Raw genomic sequence first — 24396 nt, 5'->3', positions numbered from 1 at the left:
AGATTTGAATATAATTGAAAGAAAGGGACAAGGGCATGGACCCAAGTACGCACTAGTACTGACTAATTGGAAGAAAAATCATGAAGAATCCAATGCAAGATTTTTTTTTTTTTTTTTTTTTTTTTTTGTGTTGACGAAGGATCCAATGCAAGGTAGCAACAACCGATGTTGAGAAAGAATGCATATAGGCAACCCCAAAATAAGTTTGTTAGAATGAGATGTTCTTTGTATTGTTAACTCATAATAATAGAGTGGTGGATCTAGAATTTATTCTTTAATGTGACCCTAGATCGATGGAAGCATCTTAGCTTACATAAGGAATACCGGAACTGAAGCTGTTGAAATCATTAGGTGGGATGGTTAGAAGGCGTTCAACAACCATGCATAAAGCAATGACATAAAACTATCAATCAAATCCAGCTTAAAACACGAGACATTTTTATAGCTGAACACTTTGATCAAGTCTACACCACTCCATGCTCAAGAGGTTTTCTTTTTCTGGTCCGCTGTTGCTCTTGATGCACTTTAGTGTGGTACCCTAGTTTAGATCTTCTTCTTTTTTTTTATCTCACAAAAGTTAGATGGTTTGGACAATGCGTCATTTAACTCATCTCCAAGTCAAAACAACAGACACCATAGTGGTTAGAAATGCGTACTGTATCATAATCATCTAAATAATAGGGAGTAGTCTCTAGGCTGGTCGGTCCTCTAGTATTTTGAACTTATTTGTCACCTTTCCTTATCTACTTTTGTCTTCAAATCAAACCTATCAAAAGTTTCTGCTTTTCTAATCAAGAATATAAACCTATTAAATGTTTGTGTTAAAGAAGCAAATTAATAGTTTCAATGGGCTGCATATAAAAAGAAGAAGAAGAAGAATATTCAAGAGGCAACGATAGAAAAAAAATGGTAGACATGATAAGAAATTTTTTGATAAAAGAATAAAGCTCCAAAGAACAAGGGAAACAATTATATATATATATATATAAAAAACAGAACAAGTGTAACAATAATAAAAAATATTATTCAAAATTTAAAATTATCTGTACATTCTCTAATAAAGAGATATCTACTTTAGAAACATTTATAATGGTTGGCTTTTAAACAACGGTTTAATATACTTATAAATATTTATGAAAAGGTGCATGTATATATGCATGCTTTGTCTCTCTCACACACACATATATATTTGCATTAATCTTAACCTTTTTAATAAAACATGATCAAAAATCTAAATTTCCGCATAGTCATCTCATTCTTTAGATATTTGAAGCTGTATTTATCACAATAAATATGCTTCCACCATAGATGCTTCTTATTCTCAGCTATTCTTCCAATATTTATGGTGGCAATAGAGTCACTAAGCAGTCTTGTAATTTTATCCAAAATCATAAATTCAATATTAAAAAGTTATCTAATAAGGAGAAAAACTCAAGATTCATCGGCCATTTGTGGCAAACATTACAAATTTAAAAATAAAAAGAAAAAAATATTATTATTACATGCACATGCTGATATAAGCATGTTGATAGGCAAGTCCCCTAAAAAAATATCGGGAAATTGGTGCAAGAAAAAAAAACAGCTATCAGGAACTGCTATGAAAATTATGACGAGATTTCCTTGTGGGAACCTAAGATTTTTTTAAAGAAACTTCTGAGATATTAAATCTCGCCATCTAAAAAGAGAGGTAAATTGGTTAGAACAACATATCTACCGGTTATTTTTAATACGTGAGAATTTCTAAATTCAGCCAATCCTTTCCTTTGCTTTCTATATATATAAACTTCTCATCATCCATTCCCTGATTAATAGTTGTCATTAAACTAGCAGACAGAAGTTTTGATCATCATCTAATCATATGCTGGGTGATTTAAAAGGATCGGACTGAGACACCAACATGAGCTCGCTCTCTATTTATATCTTCTTCTTCCATGGTTCCCCAGCCACTTCTATCCAGGGATTAAAGATGCTGAAATTTGCAAAGAAAAGTTGGCTTACAACCATGGAAGAGATCTTGAGAAATCTATGGAGCATCAGTTATTTCAACAGAAGGTAATGGAACAAGGATACAACAGGTGGGATGAGAAAAGGAAAGAAAATAAGCAATGGAGATGTCATGAGTTCCTTGTATGTGTTGGGGGAAAATGGTGATGGAGATCAGAATGATATAATGAGTCAAATTCATTCTCGAAATTACAGTACTTGCATCCACATTAGCTTTAAGGTGTGACAAATATCCTTCTATTTCTTTACTCCAAATACTTTATAGAATTATATGGGAGGGAAAGTGTTCGTTAAATGTTAATTAACTATTCCCCTCTAGGACTAGGAAATAAAAAATCTATAATGTAACTGAGGACGGCAAGATAATAATTCACCAATATATCACTTGGTTCAAAGAAAATTCCAAGACAAGTATCAATGTTCAGAAAAATGAGACGCATTTCTGCCATCAGCTCATCGTAGCCATTTTGTCTTTTAGGTCATGACTTTAGTGGGCCGTGTAGAAAACTATATGATATATACTGCTAACGTTTCTCAAAACAATATATACACCACCAACTCCTTCCACAGAACAGAGAGACTTTCTCCTCCCTCTCGACGCAAAGAGGACCACTCAAACTTCCTTTTACTTTTCCTCTCTACAACCGTCACAGATACCATCTTCTCAAATCCATGGTTGGAACTTAGAACTCCACAAGCCCTCATCCACTCCTTTCCACTGTCGTATTGCTTTGTTCGAACGCTATAGCTATTCTAAACAGGGAATGGTGGAGCCAGAGAGAAATGAGGTGAGGCCCCCATGGCTCTACCCCCTCCTTCGCACTACTTTCTTCCTCCCTTGCAAGCACCACGGTAGCTCTAACAAGAAGGAATGCAACATGTACTGCTTGGACTGCACCAATGGCGCCATGTGCTCATCTTGCCTCATCTACCACTGCGGCCATCGTTCCATCCAAGTATCCATCTGATCCATATTCTGTAATCTCTTCATGCTTCTTTTCGCACGCTATATTGCCGGGATCGATGAATGTTTTCATAATTCCCATCGTCTGACTGAAATACAGATACGGCGATCATCCTACCATGATGTGATCAGAGTGGCAGAGATCAACAAGTTCTTGGACTTGTCAGGGGTGCAGACGTACATCATCAATGGTGCAAAGGTTGTGTTCTTGAACGAGCGGCCACGGCCAGGGCTCGGGAAAGGCGTGACGAACGCTTGCCATCACTGTAGAAGGAGTCTCCTTGATGCTTTCACCTTCTGCTCTCTGGGGTGTAAGGTAACAACAACATTGCCTTCCTGCTTGTTTTCTCTTTGTTGACTCCCCTACAAGGCTGAAGTTGGACGGGAAAACTAGACTTTCCATGAGGTTGGGCTTTTTTTTTCATACCAGTCATCAGTGTTGCAACTTGTTGGGAACTGGGATAGGGCGCACCACTTGAGAAGGGAATCACGAGGAACCCCACCAATCATTCTGGGTGTCTTTACCTACCCAACAATGAATGCACAGCTTTATCTTATGCCCACCCAATTGATGGAACCTTTTGAAGAAGCTATCAATAATTCTGGACCAAACTAGTGCCATTACAGATGCTTTATATAATTTTCTTCCATGTTGTTTGGTAATATGATAGCTCATCGACGGATGCCTGACCAGGTTTCTTTTGAGAAAAGCCAGGAACTGCCCTGCTGGTGTAGGTTAGGCCAGCTTTCATAATTTACTGTTTATCGAACCCATTAGCAAAGTTGGAGATCTGACAAGTCCTAGGTCTGTGGCTTGAAACAGACCCCCATCCATCCAGCGTTCGCCGATATGCTGAGATTTCCGAGCAGAAATGTTTGCATGCATGCATGTTATCCTATGAATCAATCCTCATGTGCTGATGAGCGGCAGATGAAGGGCTATTCACAGGGATTCCCTGAGTGGCTGCTCGAGGAAGCAATGCTGCTGCATCATGCGCGCTCAAAATTATTCACACACGAGTTAAAGTCCGTCCTCCCCTACATTGTAGGTGGACTGCAGGAGTTCTCACCAACTCCACCAGCTTTGATCGAGCATCAGGATCGATGCTAGAGTTGTTGATTCTTATGTGTTTTTCCAGAGTATTGTATTAGCTCCCCTGCTTTCATTACAGTATTCAAGCCAGAGGTTAGAAATCGAATGCAGTGTGGCTACAAGTTTAATATTCATGGAAGAGATGAACTATGTTCCACTCTTTGAGAAAACCACCGATATCATCTTCCTGGCATGCATTTCAAAATACTACTTTGTGATGATCAAATCCAGTGCAAAAGTTCTTTCTTTCTACTTTGCCAAGAAAGCAAACATGAAGTACCTAAAAAAAAAGGATGTTAGTTACATGGTTCCAGAGTGCACATTGGCAATGGATTAATTTGATTAGTTGCCCTTTGTCTTGGGTTGCCCCCTGATCAGGATTCTCTGAAAATCTGAGCTATATGAGGAAAAAACTTTCAAACACAGCTTCTTATTTGTTCCTTTTCAGACTTGATGATGATGTCTGTATATGATTGAAATGTGATAATTACTCAGTGCATCCAAGCATGAAATTTGGGTAAATGAGTTGGTTGTGTTCTGAGTTTTTTTTTTTTTTTTTTTTTTTGGGGGGGGGGGGGGGGGGGGGGGGGGGGGGGCCAAAGGTTGACTTGTTTTTCCCATCAAGAATGTGAGAAAGAAGCTGAACATTTCTTGGGTGTTGCAGTTGGCAAGAACTTCTTCAAATGCAACAAATTTTAGCAAGAGGCAAATGTCAACTGAATCAAACACTGGGGGTACTACCAACAAGGAAGCAGAATGTTCTTATAGTAACAACTTCCCAGTTGACTGCATATCACCACCATCACCACCTTCCACTATGGTGACCAACAGGATGGCGAAGAGGAGGAAGGGAATTCCTCATCGAGCTCCAATGGGAGTTTGCTGAGATCTCATTCAAGCCAGATCCATCCTCTTGTATGACAAATAAACTACTACTTGCCTTCGGCAGTGTTTTTCTATTGATATTTGTTGAGTGGCAACACGGTCTCCTTGCCGTGGTGGTATGAAGGTCCCTATCAAATGTACAAGATGGTGCTGTATCAAAAATTTGGGTTGTCCACCTTCTCTCCAATCTCACCGTTTGTTTACTCTCTCTCTCTCTCTTTCTGTGTGTGGAGATGTGTATTTAGCAAGAACAGCAGCGGAAAGATTACTTTGCCAGATAAAATGGATAAGAAAGAAAAACTGAAAGGCCATAGCTATTGGATAGGTTATAGATAAGTTATCAGAAAGATTTCAAAGTATCAGGGATTTTGAATTGGCACTCAGTTAAGAGGACTTGTAATATTTTTCACCAAGAATCTCTGAGAGTTCTCAAAATTTATAAAACTGCAACCAAGTCGTTTCTTTTTGGTCATCTTTTGGATCCAAGACGTTTCCTAAAGCTTAGGTACCAGTTTTGGGTTTCCGAAAGCTCTTCTAACAATCCTCAGGAGTAGTTCTGGGATTTCGTATATCTTCTTTATAAAAAATTTTGGATAGAGTATTGAAGACAGCAGAACCAGAAGTTGATGGAATCATGTCAAACCTTAATTATTTATCTGAAGCCGGAGCAGGTGCAGCAATGAATTTAAGTGCAGTTATGAAAAAACAATTCTTTCAGAAAATTTAATAATAGAAGAAAGCTTAAGATATAGGTAGAGAATTGATTGAGTCCACCTAACTTCAAATGTGGATGGTCGAACCAACACAGCTGTGCCGAAGCCATCTAATTTCAATGGCGAGAGATTGAACAGGGCAAATCAAAAATTGAAACTTGTGGTGTTTATGTTTATATATATATACACACACACCACCAGCAGGATTTGAAGATATGAAGAGGGATACTCCATAAAAAGCTGAGGCTGATCAGTAATGATGCTGTACTGTAAAGCAGGACAAGAAGGTGCTTCTACTTGGAAGAAATCAGACTATAGGATCCCATAAAATGGAAAGAAAACATGCATGGTGTTGTCTACGGTCGTATCTGTAATCGCCCAGAGACATGATGCCACGTAGTCTGTCTCCCATCTGGGTCCAAAATCTTAGTCCGACAGCAACCGAGGACTTCACATCAAACCCGGTTCCGGAACCCCGACAGGGCCCGGAAAACGCCTTCCCTGCGTCGCCCTTCCTCCCACTCTTTCCTCCCCCACCGAATTCCCTCCGAACACCAACCCATTCCTCCCTTCCCCTTCTTCTTCCCTACCAAAAGGAAGAAACTTTTATTCCTCCACTTATTAGTAAATGCATATATGGATTTAAGAACTTCACCGCCTTCTCCTTCCCAGGGATCTCGAGTCATAACAGACTCCCACCTCCATACCATAACATGGTATTTGGATTGGCAATATGGGGCATTATGAGAGGCAGAGCTCAACCAGTGGCCTCCTCCGGAGCCATGACCTTCCACCTTCGCTTAGGTTGCGCTTGGTGACCCAAATGGTGTTGCTATAGTAATCTTAGATCACCGGTGACCCTCATCTGGAAGTAATCTCGTCCTTGATGATCTAAGATCACCATATTTGATAGAATCCAGGATTAGTGATCATATAATACCAAAATTATCTCTGATATACTCTATATATTCCATTTATTTTAATTGGGGCTAAATGGATATGGAGGATTGGGTCAATTTTTTTTTTGGACTAAGAGACATTTTTGCCTCTAAATTTCAGCTCAACATCACTATCTTAGAATATCTTGGAAACCTATCCTCAAAAACAGATTTAACATGACTGGGTTGAATAGTGACTTTAAATGTGGAGGTGATTTGAAATTACTACCATATAAAAATATTCAGGTGCTATCAAATGAGGTAATCTACACAAGTATGATCTTAAAATCATCACCCCATACCAAACGCCACCTTAAAAGACTTCTCACTCGAGGGATATGATCACAAGAGAAGGATTAGAGACATCATCCTTGCTATTCCATAACAAAAACATCAGAGGAAGCCAAGGATGATGATGACGCAGAGAGTACCAATGCATGGCGTCCGGCTTCGGCCTTGTGCTTGGGCATTGCCGGTATGGGGTCGATCTTTGGCCGCTGCATGGCTTTTTCTCCCCTCTCCATTGCTCTGTCCATTGATTTACAAAAAGCAATAGATCTCTCGTTACAGAAGACTTAACCACATGCACACTCAAAAAACAGAGCAGATCAATTTCATCAGGATCATTTATCAAATTAACACTATTAACATGCACTCCATCAAAAGAAGATAAAAAAAACATTATAAATACGCACAAAGAGGGAACATTACTAATAGTATGAGAACGGAAGGCCAATGATGGCTTCAGCTAGATGAAGTATTTCTATATTATGCATGGACAAACATATACAGATTTACAGATATTTTTATATGATATATTAATTCATTAGATTAGTAGTACTGGTGCTCAGACCTAAGGTGACTATAGCACTCATCACTGCTTTTGAAGAACTCCAAGCACACCCAACAGATGTGTCTCCCACACTTGCACTCAATGTGGTCGCAGCCATCGACCTTCTCAACTGTGTAACCACAGGCGGGGCAGTCCTTTATGTTCTCCTTCCCCTTGCGCCACTCCACTAGTGACAGGTCCGGGTCCTTCTTGTACTCCTTGTATCTCCCACAAGATATGAAAGGGTGGTACTCAAGATGGCACTTGGTGCATGTCTCCACCAAGCAAGCCCCACAAGCAAAATGTCCACCCCGTGCGTCCTGAGTGGCAACCTGATAGACAGACGGGCAGTCGGGTGAGGGACAGAACCGGTAGGACCCGCTCCTGGAAGCCACGAAGGCCCCTAAAGAGGCCCTGAAAAGCTCTTCCATTCTTTGAGATGGCAGAAGAGACCGCAGGTCCACGAGCAGGATGAGCTTATTGCAACCCTCCTTGGTGCAACAGATGGGGAAGCTATCTCTGGACCTGATGGTGGACTCCAGTTGATCGACCAAGCAGCTCCGACAGAAATCGTGCCCACAGGCTTCAAGCCTGTAAGGCTCCCACAGCTCACACAGGCAAATGGGGCAAGAGGTTTCCAACGGCTGCTCAGCCATCCAACCATGATCGACAGATAGTGCCACCTCAGAGATCACCTCTTCAACCTTTTGCTTCAGACTGTTGTGTCCTTGAACACCGATGATGTGGCTTCGGGTGTTGAGAGTCAGCTCAGCCCCAGGCACCATTTCCTTCAGCCCCTGAAGATCTGGTCCAAATCTCTGAACCACTTCTTTCATCAAGTTGGGGGGGAGGTTGCGACCTCGAAGACGGATTTCGAGTTGCCTGTCCTCGTGGAGGGATAGCAGCGATTGCACCAAATTCTGCTCAGCTGCAGCAACCTCCTTTGGGGGTCCAAACACTTTGACGTTTAGGTTCTGCCTGTCATACAGAATGTGAGTTCCAGACTTCCGCTCCACAGCTTTCAATAGGGCCATGCCATCCCGGGACAAGAGTAGCTGAAGCACAGTTGGAGTGAGGCTTGGATGGCTTACGGTCTTGCCTTTCATCAACTGCTCCAGAGGCCTCCTCAAATCTGCGATAGTTTTTGTGGCATTGGCAGATATCTTCACTCGACAAGAACCATTATCATTCTTTTCCAAACTATAGGACACACCTGCAGAGTATGATAGCACAGTTGGATATTAATCACAATCTGCACCTGGAGAACTTACCAGATTTTAAACATAATGCAATTTCTTAATGATACTTGTGTATGACAAATTAAAAGGTGTGGCGGTCATAGCATACCGTATCTCACAAGGAAGTAACCATGACAAGAGTATAAAATTAAAGGACTTAATGGTTGCCTTGTTAAAAGACAAAATTTTCTTCAAGTTTCCCTGTCCTGCAGAGAACGTTTGCTTGCACTGGAAATCTATAGGGTTCCATACCGAGGTTGCATGATTGTCATATTAGTTTATTTGCCTCCCCTTTTAAAATCCTTTTCTTTTAGAATATATGCAATTCAAGTTCTCTGCAAACAGTTGAAGCAATTATTTTTTGTCCTCGGTTGGTCTTCGGACCTACGCATTCCACCACCATGTTTCCTTTTTACGTGCACCTTTTTAGCCTTCAGAATTTTAAGCATCATTCGAGCTGCATAAGTGATGCATGTTGCCGCCATGACTCTTTGTGATGTTTCTTGCAGTTTCAATTCTAATGTGTTGCTAATTCGACTATAAGATGATTGTTTCATTGATTATGGGTCATAACAGCACATGAAAATAAGAAAAACCACTCCTTCAGGTACTAAAAAAAAGTAAAGTCAATCTAGAGTTTAGGTTATCAAAACTTTATTAAAATTTTCCTACCTAAAAGAAAGCATATTCAGCAATTTATGTATATTTCTGAATGATTCTTGAGTTCCAGCAAGCAATTGTTTAAATGTTTTCAAACTTTGCTAAGTATCTTCATTTTCCGTACACCTTTTATGGGTCCCCCTATTTTTAAAATCTTCTCACCTGACTAGAAAGAATTCTGATTTTGTTCAACATTCTCGAACTCAATTGAGTTTTCAATTTTCGAGCCTGCTGGAATAAATTGTGTCTTAAAGAAAATTCCCTATTAATGATCTTATATAAATAATTAGCATCTTTGTAATTCCAAAAGAGAGGTAGCGTGACATATTGATACCAAGAGATTACGCTTCAAAGTTTTTTAGAGACCAGGCTCTTTAACTTTAATTAACTTAATATGGCTATGAGAAATAATAATTCATGCAGCAGAGAACAAATTCGGCCACTGTGAGTGAGAAAGACATGAATCAAAAGCAGAACTCATCATTCAGTATCATAGAATACTTGGCATGATTTAGAGCAGTAAGAAGCACAAATGAAAAATGCTGCCATTATTTTCACAATAGGAACAGGAATGAGATATGCAGAAGGAAACAGATATTTGTATATAAACAAGTCAAATTATCTAGTTCAAAGAAATATACACATACCCTTCTGTCGCTGGAAGCTTTCAAGTAGAGAATCCAGTTGTTTCTTAATAACAAAATAGACACGAGCGGGACAAGATAGATGGCTGTGAAACACATGTTCGCACTGTATTGTCTGCCATGAGAGACAACCAGGCAGTACTTTCCCCTCAATGTGATCCAAAGCCTTTGCTGCCTCAAGGTGAAGGCTGCCATCAAATGTGATTAAAGCTTTCATCATATAATCCTTTGGTTCAGGGTTGAACACTTCAACCTGGAAACTATGGTCACGAAAATTCTTTTTAGGCATAAAAGCAGAAATTTCTCTAACAAGTGCTTCTGCACAAGTAGCACCTGGGGGGTTGGGTATTGCTTCTCCTCTCAACAAGTGAATGTCAAGGATTTTCCTCTTTGTTGAAGTCAAAAAAGCATCATATAATTCTGGTTTCGATACATCTCTTGGAAGTCCTGTTACAAATACACAATTTTTGTATTTTGTGCTGACCTGACAGTTTACATACCTACCTCCAACCACCAAGGCAAAGCAGTCCCTGACAATCAATTCAGCCTCCCCTCTAGCACACGTAATAAGTGCAACTCCTTTGCTTGGCCTCCGTGGCCAACAAACTCTGGCTCTAACTGCAGAAAATGGATGCATCTTATTGTCAACTGCCCTTACAGGAACAGCTTTCAACAGGGAACCATGAAACTCTACCTCATTCAGCTTGGCAACAGCATTTTCTGCAGCCCCAGGACTAAGAAATGTTATCTTGCCCCATTTATCTGTTCCCTCTTGTCCATTCCCGGCATATTTATGATAGTTAGCTATTCCAGACACACATTGGTCAACCATCAAAAGAACTTCCTTATCATCTATAGCATGAGCATTTGGATGGGATATTTCCACGGTTAGATGTCTCTTGTCAAGTTCTAGATGCTTAATTTCAGCACCTGAGCCAAACAGTGCCACCGGGGGAGAACTACCAGGCCTGCCAGGAAATAAGCATTTCTCGACACATTCATCCCTCAACCATTTTGTTTCATACTCCAAGGCATCATTGACAATGCTACAAGCCTTCTCCATATCTTTTGCTGATGCAAATATTTGAATTTCACTTTTTCCAAAGTCGACATCAATACCAATGCGGTCATCCATGCAAACTTTCTGAATATGTGAAATAATCCTCTGTAGGTTTTGATTATGCTTGCCACAGAACCTTTTAAGCAGATTACTGCCAACTCCAGTGATCACATTCATCTGCATCCTCCGGCTCTCCAACTGTTGAATATCAAACAAAGGAGGCTGGATCACACACAAGCTTTCAGAGTCCACTGCAGTTACACAAACCAAATATTGATTTGAGATTGATAAAATTTCCCCAAAAACTACCCAGTTTGGTTTCTGGCTAAACATTAGCAATGAACTTGATGGATGAAGTTGCACATGTTGACCTGTCAGAGCCACTTCATAACCAAGTCGATCACATCCAGAATACATAGCTACATTCTCTGCAAGGGATGAAAGTATAATCTTCTTCAATATTTGATCATGGAAAGTGGGCTCATCTGGATCCCATAACCAGTAATTTGGAATGATAATGTTGAGTTCACGTTGAAGACACTTTTCCAATTCCACTACAGTCTCCTGACACCTTCTCATTGACTTAGCATTAATGCTATTCTGCCAACACCACTTACTCTTATTTTCATGTTTATCTTCCCATTTCTTGTAAACAGAGAGCAGCGTGAAAAGGTCTCCATAACGGTGGCAGAATGGAACTTTAAGACGGTCTGCTTTATATTTATCCTCGTCACTGCCAACTCTACAAAATATGCTGCTAGCATTTGCCATTACAGCAGCAAGAACAAGGCCCTCCTTTCTCAAACCACAGCCAAAGCAATCAAGAATAATTTTCCCCAGCCGTGGTTCAATACCCAATTTCACTAAAGACCGGCCAGTATCAGTAAGTTCAAAGACATCAGCATTGTTAGTAACAGCACCCAACTGGATAAGATTCTGCATAGCCATGTCAATTGCCTGCGGACTTGGAGCATCAACAAACTCAAAATCCTGCATGTTCTTACTGCCCAAAGCAAGAATTCTCAGAACAGCAATTCCAAGGTGAACCTTGCGAATTTCAGGTTCCTGATGTGTTTTCATTGAATAGAAATCACATTCTGAGTAAAGCCTGTAACACTTGCCTGGTGCTGTCCGTCCTGCACGGCCAGCTCGTTGACTAGCAGAACTTTGACTTATCCTGCCAACCTTGAGCACGTTCATGCCATTGCCAGGTTCGTACCTGCTCTCCTTTACCATCCCAGAATCAACCACATACTTAACATCTTGGATGGTAAGAGAAGTCTCGGCTACATTAGTGGAAAAAATAACTTTTCTCTTTCCTGAGTATTTTTGGAAAACACGACTTTGTTCTTCATAAGAAAGTTTCCCATGCATTGGCAGCACCACTGCAGAGGGATCATGAAAATTCTCACAAGCCCATTCCACTTCCATTTGAGAAGTTAGAAATGCAAGGATAGAACCATCTCCCTCTGTCTTGTGAATTATGCGCACCATCTTTATTACATCACAAACATAGGAAGCATAAATACCAGAAGTGTGCGTCAAAGTGGTGGTACAGATAGTGTTGACAGATATATCAGGAATATATTTTATTTCGACAGGGAAGTTCCTCCCCATGACATACAGGGTGTAGCAACCATAGAAATATTCAGCAAGTTTGCCTGCATCAGCAGTTGCGGACATTATTATAAGCCGTAAATCTAACCTCTCAAGCAGTTTCTTCTTAATCAATGCCAAAAGAAGATCAGTGTTCAAGCTTCTTTCATGAGCTTCATCTACAATGATATATGATATACCAGACAAACTCATATCATTCATGCAATGTTGCAGGAGACAGTTGTCAGTCATAAACATTAGCCGAGAATTGAACTCCTTAGAGGATGAATAGGTGGGATGAGAAACCACGAAGTTATCTGCATAGCACCCATAGCTTTCCTCCCCAACCCTTTGTGCCAAAGATATGGCTGCAATTTTTCGAGGCTGAGTACACAAAATTGATCCATCAGCAGCTAGTCCTGCATCGGCAAGATATTGGGCCAACTGGGTACTCTTTCCAGAACCAGTCTCCCCAATCAAAACCAAAACCTACAAATCCAAAGTCAAAGAAAACTTCGGTACTAAAATTTCACTCTCAAAACCTCCATTTATCTAATTCTGTTCAAGTAAAAACAGTTTCATGACTCTCATTGGGAAGGAATTAATTGAACTTGAATAATATTGTTAATTAAATGTTTCCATTAACCGTCAGGCTAGTCGACAGATAAACAACATTATACCATATTCATCAGGAGCAATATTCCAGCACGTCTAGAATAATTTAGATAGAACTATTCCAAAGGAACCCACCAATGGTTGTCCAGCAGTTAAACATTGTAGGTACACAGCAAATGATACATCAAAAATATTTTGAGGAACTAATGATAAATGGCATTGAAAAACTTGCATGGTGTGAGATTATAATAAATTATGACACTGTAAATGCATGAGCAAGCCCTTAAGAAGCTTCAGAACAGCTAAGAAAGAATTAACATCCATGTTGGTTTCAATAATAGAAAGACAAAAGACAAAAAAAAAACATCATCAAAAAAAATAGCGTGCAATTTAAAGTCAAAAATTGTCATTTGATTCAAATAAATAAACAAATGTCAATTAAGTTATGCACAATCAGATGAAAAAAATAACATGCAAATCCAAACAATACTATCATCTGCTAATTTTACTCTCAGTGTCTCTATGTTTGAACTTATCAATTTAAATATAGAAGACATGACAAGAGAGATAGCAAAGCTCATGCTGAACAAGTATTTGACAAAAAAATCAAATACTATCCAGAAAAGTCAAGCCAGTTACTAGTTAAGCTTATAGTTACAAGGACTGGAGAAGAATAAGGAGCTGGAATTGACATTGTATATTATCCTATCTTCACGAATTCAGGGTAAGACAGAAAAGTGACTGAATAACTATTCAGTGATGTTGACAAATTCCATAGAAATATCTCTAGAAACACATCTAGTACAAGCTTACCATTTGGTTTGATCCAAATTCTTTCACAAATTTTACCAAGTAGATCCAGTTATAAAATACAGTCCGGTTCGAGCCTTTTCCGGCCAATTCCGGTCGGTTCGAAATCCGTTCTAGCCGGTTCGGAGCCAAAACCAATTCCAATAGGCGAACCGACCCAGTTTCCCACCAAGTCGGCTCGGTATGGGCGGAACCGGGCGGTTCGGTCCAGTTCAGCCTACCCTGGTCTGCTACTATTTGTCTGCAATGACCATGAAGCAAAAGCCAAACAATGATCCATGAGAAGCCATCGATCCATCATATCAAGAACCAGATAGCGAGCTGCAGCCTCAAATTTACCAGCAATCTCTAGAAAAGGGCTTATAATCATGCTCATGGAAAAACTTCCTTTGAGATTTAGAAATATTGCTGCACAATTCTTATTCCATTTCAAACATAGTAGGGGTTAAAGAATGGTTGATTATAATTTGCCGTCAAATTTATCCTTACTTTTTAGTATTTATCATCAAACTAGTCCTTTTTGAGGCTTTAATTATGATAGAAATCTTAATTGTACTAAAAGTCATTATATTGGAGGACTGGTTGTTTCAGAAATCATTGAGGCACTATTTTGTCAATGTTTTGCAGCACTATCTTGACTAAAGATAACAATTGGAAGCCTAATTTGATAATAGTTAGAGTCAAGGAACGTATATGATTAAGGTTGTGCTTTAGGAAACTTTAGGTCTTCAGCATAAAAGGTTCATTATTCTCCAATGAAAACCAAATAACAGCAAAAACCACATGAATGCATAAAAGCACCTCCAAGAAGGATATGCATTCTAGGTTGAGATATTTCTCAAGATGATGCTCAAGAAGTGCACAGTAGTTGAGTAGGCTCAACAGAGCGACCACTTTTTAGATAATCACGGTTGATCCAAAGATTATATCAAAATTTTCTTCTTTAATTGCTGTAAAGCATAATCTGACATGTTTAAATTTTTCTGGAGCAAAAAATGAAGGTTATATATGCTCACATGGATACAGCAACTACATGTAAATATAACCTCAAATTGTTAAAAATACTAAGTCCCGAACTAGATGAGATAAGATTGCCTAATTACAGAGATCACAAACCCATATTTCTTCCACTTCTAGAAGTTAGCGTAACAGCTGTCCTTTCTGGAGAATAACATGCTGAAACTTGATGTTCACTTTTAGCTGAATGTCCTATAACTGTCACCATGGATAAGGATTACAAATCAAAAGAAGCAGCCCAAAACCAAATTCCGTTTAAGCACCTCTACAACTTCATATGAGGACAAACCCAGAGGAAAACTGCAAAATGAATGCTTAAAAGCAAAAGTATCAAAATCCATGTCTCAAAGACGATGGTATGACAAATCATCTTGAAGGAGTCCAAAACTCCCCATACAAGAACCATGGCTGAACCACCATGAAAAAAGAAAAATAGCAACAACATCTTTTCTCTTTTTCACTGTTAAGTAACAGATCAGGTGAAGCATGCAGTTATTTTATAACACCAACACGATATTGGGCGGAGACAATGGCTGCTTAATATGGGAGCAATTGTGAATCAAGATACTCTTAAATAACAGGTACTGCTTTTTGGCTAAAGGATAAGAAGTTAAATTTTTTCATAAAAAGAACAATTACAAGAATAAATCAAAAGGCATTGAAATTATTTGAAAGATCCATATGCATGCAATTGACAACAAGTAAACATACTTTTGGTCCGAATCTAAGATAATCAAAGGGAAGGAGAATGTCTTGATCTAGTTTCAAAGGAGACTCAAATGAGGAAAGCTCTGGAATACAACACGCAGCCATAATCAGTGGCAATCTAGACTCTGTCAACAAGCCACCAAAAGGCATAACTTGACATCTAAAAACTGGAACTTAATGACAGAACACTCATAATGAAGCTCTCATCAAAATTTACAAGCACAAAATAGACCTATAACTCAGTTATAATTTACCGACAAACTTATTCTGATTCTTTTCATATTTTCTCCTCAGATGAGTTAGTTATATATTATTAGAAAATCATCCAAAAGATAGGAGTTACTCACAATATACGTGTTTGCAGAAAATATTTGTAATTATTTTGGTGTCTTTTGTTGACAAAACATAGTAGTAACACAAGTCCTGATTTGTTTTATACATTCAGTTGAGGCCTTGGAGTTATTCATAGTTTGGAGAAGAGACTATAAACTTTAAGACTTACGAATCGACTGTTCTTTGAAAAGAAAGTGCTCATAAAATCTAAATCCATAAAACCCTTAAGATTAGGAGCTTGAATCTTAGATGCTTAGTTCTATGGTTCAGAAAAATCAATATCTTGATTAACTTGGAGTCATGTTTAGTAGTTTTTATCAAACAAATTAGAGTTGCTAACATGTTGGATTAAGAAGATTTCTATTTATAAGAATGTCTTTCTACGTCATTTTTATCTTTTCATATGAGACATAGGAGACGTCAAGAAATTGTAGTATAATAATTACTTTCTGAATGACGAAAATTTTCTTCTAAAGGAATTCACCTTCCTGTCTTCTCTTCTTCTTCTAATTTCTTCTCCTCCTATCTTTATTTTTTCCTCTGTACTCAAACCAAAATCCTATAACCATGTCTCTGGGGCTACGTCAATTTGGTATTAGAGGCAAACCCTCCCTGACTGATCCGTAAGATCATTCTTATGGCTGAAAAATGCAGTTAACCAGATAAGGGAAATGGAAGTCCACAGCAAGGGTGCTTGAGAGCAAGTTATTCAAGAAGACTTGGGAAGACTAGATCACCATGAACCTCTGCTAAAATAAATCTGAATTTAGTTGGATCAACTAGGTCATAGTTTAGAGAAAAAAATATATCATTAAGACCACACCTCCAAGGACTATATCTTCACCTCACTTGGCTATTCAAAATGAGACATGTCAGAAGAGCCAACTATTAGGGGCAAATCTTCAAAATCTTGAATATCCAGTTTGATGATCCAATGCAAAACATAAGCATCGAACCAACACTAGAGATCAAGATATTCGATGACTATCCAGTTATCTTCAACAAAAATAAATTCATTATGTTATTTCATTCGGTCCTTGGTTAAGTACACCACATAGAGCTAAATCACATGGAGCCAAGATTGAGCAATTTGACTGGAAGAAGGACTCAAATTGGTCTGCACAATGAGATCATGGAAACAAGGTCCACAAATTTAGATTTTACATTTTTCAGTTTACTCTTAACATATTTATTTGTTACTTAAGGGCCTGAAAAAAAAAAATAATAAAGAACCTCAGTTCCTCAAAACTCCTGAAACTTGGGAGTTTAAATCTTTGTTTAGGATATCTTTTTTTTAATCAGAAAAGTTCAATATTTGCCTCATCCCGAGTCCTATTTTAACATTTTGTGTCAGAACAATTCTAATTTGATATAGGTCAGATTAGAGAGCTTTGCATTTATTAGGACCGTCTTTTGGTCATTTATTGATCCTTCTCAATGAATTTAGAAGAGAATTAGATATTTTAATATGATAATTGATTTCCAAAAGAAGAAAAAAAAATTGTTAGTATGATAATTGAAAGAGTCATTTATTGACTCTCTTTTTTCTTTTCTCTATGTTTTTATCCTAATTTTTTCTTCTTCCTCTCTCCCCAAACCTAAGCATGACCCTATCAGAGGCTACATCACAAACCACGTATCAGAGTTGCAAAATGCAATCTAAAGTTTGTATCTCAATTAATTTTCTGCTAACATGTCTATTTAATTCTTGGCATTAAGTTATCATCACAAGCCTTGAAACTGATTATCTCTAAAGAACGATACAATTAGCTCAACTTCATTTACATTGTTTTTCACATAAGACATGTACCCTGGAACGTACCAACACTGTATCCCATATTCAATCAGATAAAAGCAGCATCCCCTATCAAAATCTTCATCTTACCAAGTCTCATGAAACCAACTCTTCAAAATAATGATTTTCAAATAATCATGTGACTTTAATATTAAGAAGATGCTTAGCAAATAAAACATTTGCTCAATGCTTAAGTGAGATCATAGTATGCCGTACTGTACCGGACAGTACCAGGCGTACCATGTTGTACCGATTCAGTATCGATATTGGTGGCGTATCGAATGTCTTACCATACTGTACCAACATTATGCTAGTGTAGCACCGGTACGGGGTCCGGTACCAGTACGATGAATCTTGGCTGAGATATATATTTAGGTCATTAATTCAAAACCAGACAAGGTCATAAGAACCTTTTGGAATCCATCCCACGGTAAATCCGCCTCTGCGAGTTCGACTCCTGCTTGCGTGTGGCCTTCAATTCGTATTGTAACAACATTCGATCGGCATCCAAAGGTGCGCTGTTGCTATGCCGTGTTTGACGATTGATTCAATAGAAACCAATAACACTGAAAATTACATGCTACATAGATATAAAACATGCAGAAAGATAATCAGCAAACAATTCAATTACCTTCTTCTATTTTAGGATCTTGTTTATACACCTTAAGCAACACGCCTTATCCCATCTATATGGGACTGCTCCATGGATCAAAATAAAACCCACTTAAATTGACAATGTTTTATACCAGGGCTTTGAACCTAATGTCAACATTCTATTAGGATCACCATGGTTACCATAACATACGTAGAGAGAGGTCATTAACCCTGCATACAAACTCCACTCCGACACAACCATCAAGCGGTGGGAAAAAAATACTATTATACTAAGATTCATTGATAATCGTGCTTCCATGTAGAAAGAAAGAGAGAGCAATTTATTAAGTAAAACAATTAAGCATGACCAAGATATATAACTTCACTGACAAAAGCTAGTACCTGATTGGAGAATACGTGACTAAGAATTTTCCTTCTGCAAGCATACAGGGGCAACCCATCCTCAAACCGCCGGCATTCCCTTTCCATCAAATGGTGGATCCTGCTCCAATCTAATTCACCCTGAAGCTTAAAAATCTCAAATTTCCCCTCCTCCTCCTCACAGACCTCCTGCTGCTCACTGAGGTAAGCAATAAGACACTCCATGGCGGCCCTGAACTCCACCAACCTGCTCTCCAACTGCTCCTTCTCCGCCTCCAGACTCCTCCTAGTGTCCTGCATCTTCCCAAAGCTGGCCAGCCGATTCGGCTTCATGAGCATCCCCGATACTTTCTTGATCTCATTGTCCACCTGCTCGATTTTCCCCTCGCACCGCCGCACCGCCGCGCACTCGAGAAGGCCCCGGATGTGGCCAGTGAAGAGGGCCCTGAGGCGGCTCTCCTCCTCGGCCCTTTGAGATGGGAGGAGACCGGTGGAGGACTCGATTTCGGCGGTCAGGAGGTGGGCGCCGTCCAGGCGGCGGCCCCAGAGGTAGACGGCGGCCTCGAGGGCATCGGCCCAGCACCGAAAGACAAGCTTCCCGACGACGGGGCCCTGGAAGTATAAGAAGTTCTCCGGCGTGGAAGGACAGGAGACGAGGAGGTCGCGGATGTACGACGAGGAGAGGCCTTTCTGGGTGGAAGGAGAGCAGTGGAGGACGACGACGAAGCAGGGCCGAGGCTCCGGCGGCTGTTGCCACCGCCTCGGGTGGGGCAGGGGTTGGGGGCGGAAGGGCGGCCGTTCCTGCCAGAAAAGCGGCCTCTCCGGCCGGAAGGCCGGCCGCGCCGAGCAGCGATGGGGGTAGGCGCCTCTCCTCATCCGCCCGGCGGATCGAGCGCAGTTAGGAAACCTAGAAATTCTCTCCGGGTTATGCCGAGAGAGAGAAAGATACCACAAAAAATAGGGAGAGATGATGGAAAGAAGGAAACAATGGGAGGGACTTGTTAATTCCGGAAAGAGGGGTTTCCTTCCTTCTTGATAAATTTAAATTATGATAAAATGGTCATAAATTTAAATAAAATTTAATTAACAGTGAATTGTAAAAGTTGAGATGCCAGTGGTGTTCATGCGTTTTTGATTTTCGTTTATTATTAGTACGTGTTAGCCGCCTACTAATCTATCTCCCTGAATGTGAAGCTCATCTTTTGTCATCTCGAAGTGGAACAGTTTCAATTAGCATAAGCAACCTAAGTCAACAATATGATCTACTCCATAATAATTTAACTTAGATATCAAATGATAACGGTTAAACTAGATCTAAATTCATCATGAATTGCAAAAGTCAAGTGCGAGATTTCAGTTGTCTGCATTCACGGTGCATGTGATTTTCACTTACTAGATCACAAGTGATAGTCGGTTGTGAAACTTGTTGGAATTTTAATTTTTTTAAAAAAATAAATTTTTTTATCTCCTAATTTTTAGTTATTTTAAATACTTTAAAAATATATTTTTGTGGGCGTGACCCTTCGTTGATTTCGAAAACATAAGGGGCTCGTTTGGTTCGCGGAAAGCATTTTCTCTCCTACGAATATAATTTCTGGAAACAAATTCCGAGGAAGAGGATGCCAATGAAAGTACTTTTAGCATGTTTGGTTGACTATGGGAAAGTGATAATTTTCCAAGTGCTTATGTTTGGTTGGCCATCCACTTTCCTAAGAAAATTATGTATAATTCCTATTATGCTTTTAATAAAAATTAGGTATTTAATGCCTCTTTAATGCTGAAGGGTCTTTTTGGAAAAAAAATAAAAATAGAGTGATTCCCGCTCATGGGAAAGTAACTTTTCCATATTTCTCATGGAAAAGATTTTTCATGAAATGTGGAAATTATATTCTAATGGAAATACAACTTTTCCATCTCTCTCCTTTGAAAACTTCAACCAAACAAAAGGCATCTCATTATTTTCCCGTTGACCACACTTTCCCCCCTTCTTTTTCCGCGAACCAAACGAGCCCAAGGTATTTCGGTATTCCTGCAATCATCGCATCTTTTCGGTCTTCCAAATAGAATACTTCTTTGAAATTAATTCAAAAGTAATCCAATCTCTCTCACTTACTGGTACTCTGTCTTTCAAGAGTTTCTTCCACATACAGAAAGTTCTTCAAACTCTTTTCAATCTTCTAATTTTTTTAATAAATTATTCCTTTATAATACTTCTATAGAATAAAGATATAACAGTTTCTAGGCACACTATTTCCAACAATCTAAGAATGCGATCTTGATTACACTAGAAATTGCTATTTGATGGTTTATCAAATTTTGTTAGATTGCTAGGATTAAATATAGCTTTAATTGCAGAGAATTAAAAAGCTATAAAAGTTTTTTTTTCTTTACAAAAATCAATCATTTTAGAAAGTCATATTACTTTAAAAATTGTGCAAATAAAATTTTTGCAACTTTAAAAACCATATAGATTTTTTACTCTTTAAAATCTGAGGATAAATTTCTGCAGATTAAAAATCAATATAGAAAATTACTGTAGCTTTAAAATTTATGCAGATTTTTTACAGCTTTAAATTCTATGCAATAAGCAACTATAAGTAAGCCGATTTCACATATCACATAATCAAAAAAGATCGGAGTTCGTGTAACTCAGAAAGTAGGACAAAACAATTTGAGAAAGAAAGTAGAAGTTCCTTCTATTTGAAAGAACTTCCCTATGAAGCGAATAAGCCGATGCGAGGTTAAGAGTTTTAAAAAAAACGCCGAAAGGGAATAAAACACTCAAAGAGGAGAGCAAAAGTGAGGTTCGACCGGATTAGGAGAGGAGAGCAGGAGCTCAGATCAATTGCCAGAAAGAAGAAGAGTCTCTTTGTCTAAGCCTACAGTAAGATAATTTTCTATTATAATCTTTAATTTATGTGCAGATTTTCTGCTTCTTTAAAATCTATACAGAAAGCTCCTGCATTTTTAAAAGCTGTGTTTAAAAACTGCTCATATACCGGACGTTCTCAAAATTTGTAGTGTTGCTTTGAAGTACGTGCAGAAATTACAATATTACATTACTTGTTATATTTCTTAGTGTGGTTATTTAATTTTAATTATATTATTGTATTTATTTCAAAATCTAAAATCTAATTTAAAAACTTACAAATCAAAAGAGTATTAACAAAAAGATGAACTGGCATATCCAGATGCGTCATAAATTTGTAAAGCAATTCAAAAAAGTAATGTTATTTTCTTGGAATTTGTCAAGTATGAAAAAAACTTGGCAGATATTTAATCAAGAGTTTGTATAGGAGTGGAATCGTAGATTCATCGAGGGGGATGGGGCTTAAGCCCACTATTTGGTTGCCAATAGTGGATACTTAACCTTTGTGATTGGAGATTCTATGAAGGAGTTTCAATATGGTGGAAATAAAGCTGATTGAGTGATCGTATCAGAGCACATTTTTTGGAGTATATCACCTCCCACCCCTATGATGAGTGCTTTTATCGGTGACAAAAATATATTGGAAAGGTTGAGTTGTACTCTTAATAAGTCCAAGACATGAAATCTATAAGATATTAGGTCACAAATATCCTAGGAGGACTTACTTATGTGAGAATTGTCATACAGGCCATGACTAGGGATTTAGACTAACCCCAATAAAATTCTAATAAAAAAATAAGGTACTAAGCGCAAGGCTTTTAAATAACGCTGACCATATAAAGACCCAATTGTTTCATACTGTGTGTGTGATAAGTAGAAGTCTAAGTTAAAGGATTTAGTTTAAGGTCTAATCCATTATGGTTCCTTCAAATAGATACTATTGCACAATACTAAGTGAGATTTAAGTCTACGGGACACCTTACCTATTGTACAATATAAGTTGTCCAGATATTCTACTTTATATTTTTTTAAAAAAATAAATCTTTTGTGAGAGTTGTTGGAGTTTTAATTTTTTTAAAAAATAAATTTTCTTATCCCTTAACCTCTAGTTGTTTTAAATGCTTTAAAATGTTCTTTTGAAGGACGCTTCTTTTAGAAGAGTGTGACTCATCGAAAGATAACATTAATTTTCGAAAAGATATAGTGTTTCCAAAACATTACGTATCTTCGGTCTTCCGAATAGAGTCTATAAATAGACTATTCTGGGATTAATTCAAAAACAATCCAATTTCTCTTTCACTGGTACTCTATCTTCCGAGAGTTTCTTCCATAGATAGAGAGTTCTTTCACTCTTCAGCTTTCTACTTTCTATCTTTTCTTCTTTTCTGAGTATCTGAAGGAGTCGATCGGATCAAGCCTTCCCAGCAATCGTGCTCGTTAGAGAAGAATCAGGTTAAGCCGAATTATTGTACCTTGAGGACGAAAATGCCACAAACTTGCACGTAGGGGGCGAATCACATTCTTATGACAGCGTATACCGCAAGCCTTGATTCAGACAAGCTCTTTTTCAATCTTTTAATTTTTTTTCTCATAGATTATTCTTTTATGATGCTTCTATAAAATAAAGATATGGCAGTTTCTAGACAAATTATTTTCAATAAAACTATATAAAGGAATGTGAAATGCAATGACTTATGTCATCTTAAGGTTTGTTTGCTTGAAGTATATCAGATTATAAGATAATGTGACGGTCTGAGAATTATATATGTAAAAAAGTAATTATGGGAGAAAATAATTTTTACCGTATGATTGGTGGATAAATTACTCTGGAAAAATGGTACTGAAGAAAAAACTACAGGTTTGCATGTATGACATGTACTTATTTTAATAAGTGGCAGCTGGTTGCTAATTTGCGTTAGGGGATGGGAAATAGAAATACAATCACTTGTATATTCTAGAAATGTAATACACTAAATAAAGTTTGATTGAATATATAAGTATTAACTCAAAAAGGTACATACATACAACAAAGAGTAGTGGTTAATAAGTAACATTATTCAGAAAGAACTCCATTGATGCAGCAATAAATTGTAAAAGATTTTTAAGTCGGCCTAGTGCCACTCTTGCAGTAAGTGGTGACTTTTAAACTTTCACTGATATATATCAAAAACGTTTGAAGGTGCCAAAATGCAAAGTAAATGGCTGTGTTTCTCCTTATCAGACACCAATCATATGCTAAACACCACCCAAAGTAACACTTTGATTCAGTAGTCATAAGACAACAAGAGCAAACAAGAACAGGTGAAATACAAAAATCGCCATAGCCGAACTTGACCAAAGCTTCTGTCCTCACAAAGGTCCAAAGGATATTTTACAAGTCAACCTTGACATTTTAGATGAATCATGTAGGTTAGTGAAGTCATCTATAGACTATAGGATATGCATTTTATTTTGTAGATTCTAACCTAATGACCTCAATCTACGTTCATGAGAGCAAACAAAGTTATCCACATCTTACCTTTTGAAAGAAATGTCCAGACCTTAGATCGGGTTCAAATTGGATTTGGACATAAAACCCACAAAAATCGTAGAAACCTTAGCTAGTTGAGCCTTATACATGTACCTATTACATTATGCAACTTTGTAC

The 24396-nt window shown here is 38.2% G+C and overlaps 2 protein-coding genes across 2 annotated transcripts; one reads left to right on the top strand and one right to left on the bottom strand.

The window, feature by feature from the left end:
- The first annotated feature begins 2456 nt into the window (after positions 1-2456).
- LOC103701785 (protein RGF1 INDUCIBLE TRANSCRIPTION FACTOR 1-like) lies at positions 2457-5788 on the top strand. Its single transcript, XM_008783957.5, has 3 exons — positions 2457-2960; positions 3069-3284; positions 4726-5788. The coding sequence occupies exons 1-3, from the start codon at positions 2769-2771 to the stop codon at positions 4945-4947; spliced, it is 630 nt and encodes a 209-aa protein (XP_008782179.3). The 5' UTR covers positions 2457-2768; the 3' UTR covers positions 4948-5788.
- Positions 5789-7311: 1523 nt separating this feature from the next.
- On the bottom strand, positions 7312-20015 carry LOC103701784 (ATP-dependent RNA helicase DEAH12, chloroplastic-like). The gene is made up of 3 exons (XM_008783956.5): positions 18902-20015; positions 9975-13116; positions 7312-8642 (listed from the first exon to the last, which is right to left on the bottom strand). The coding sequence occupies exons 1-3, from the start codon at positions 19754-19756 to the stop codon at positions 7429-7431; spliced, it is 5211 nt and encodes a 1736-aa protein (XP_008782178.5). The 5' UTR covers positions 19757-20015; the 3' UTR covers positions 7312-7428.
- Positions 20016-24396: the final 4381 nt, after the last annotated feature.

Source organism: Phoenix dactylifera, chromosome 12, assembly GCF_051530095.1.
Source record: "Phoenix dactylifera cultivar Ajwa chromosome 12, Ajwa_hap1_PhDact_Kaust_v1.1, whole genome shotgun sequence".
Lineage (NCBI taxonomy): Eukaryota > Viridiplantae > Streptophyta > Magnoliopsida > Arecales > Arecaceae > Phoenix > Phoenix dactylifera.
Note: the sequence above shows the minus strand (reverse complement) of the source record. Positions and strands in the feature narration are given on the sequence as shown.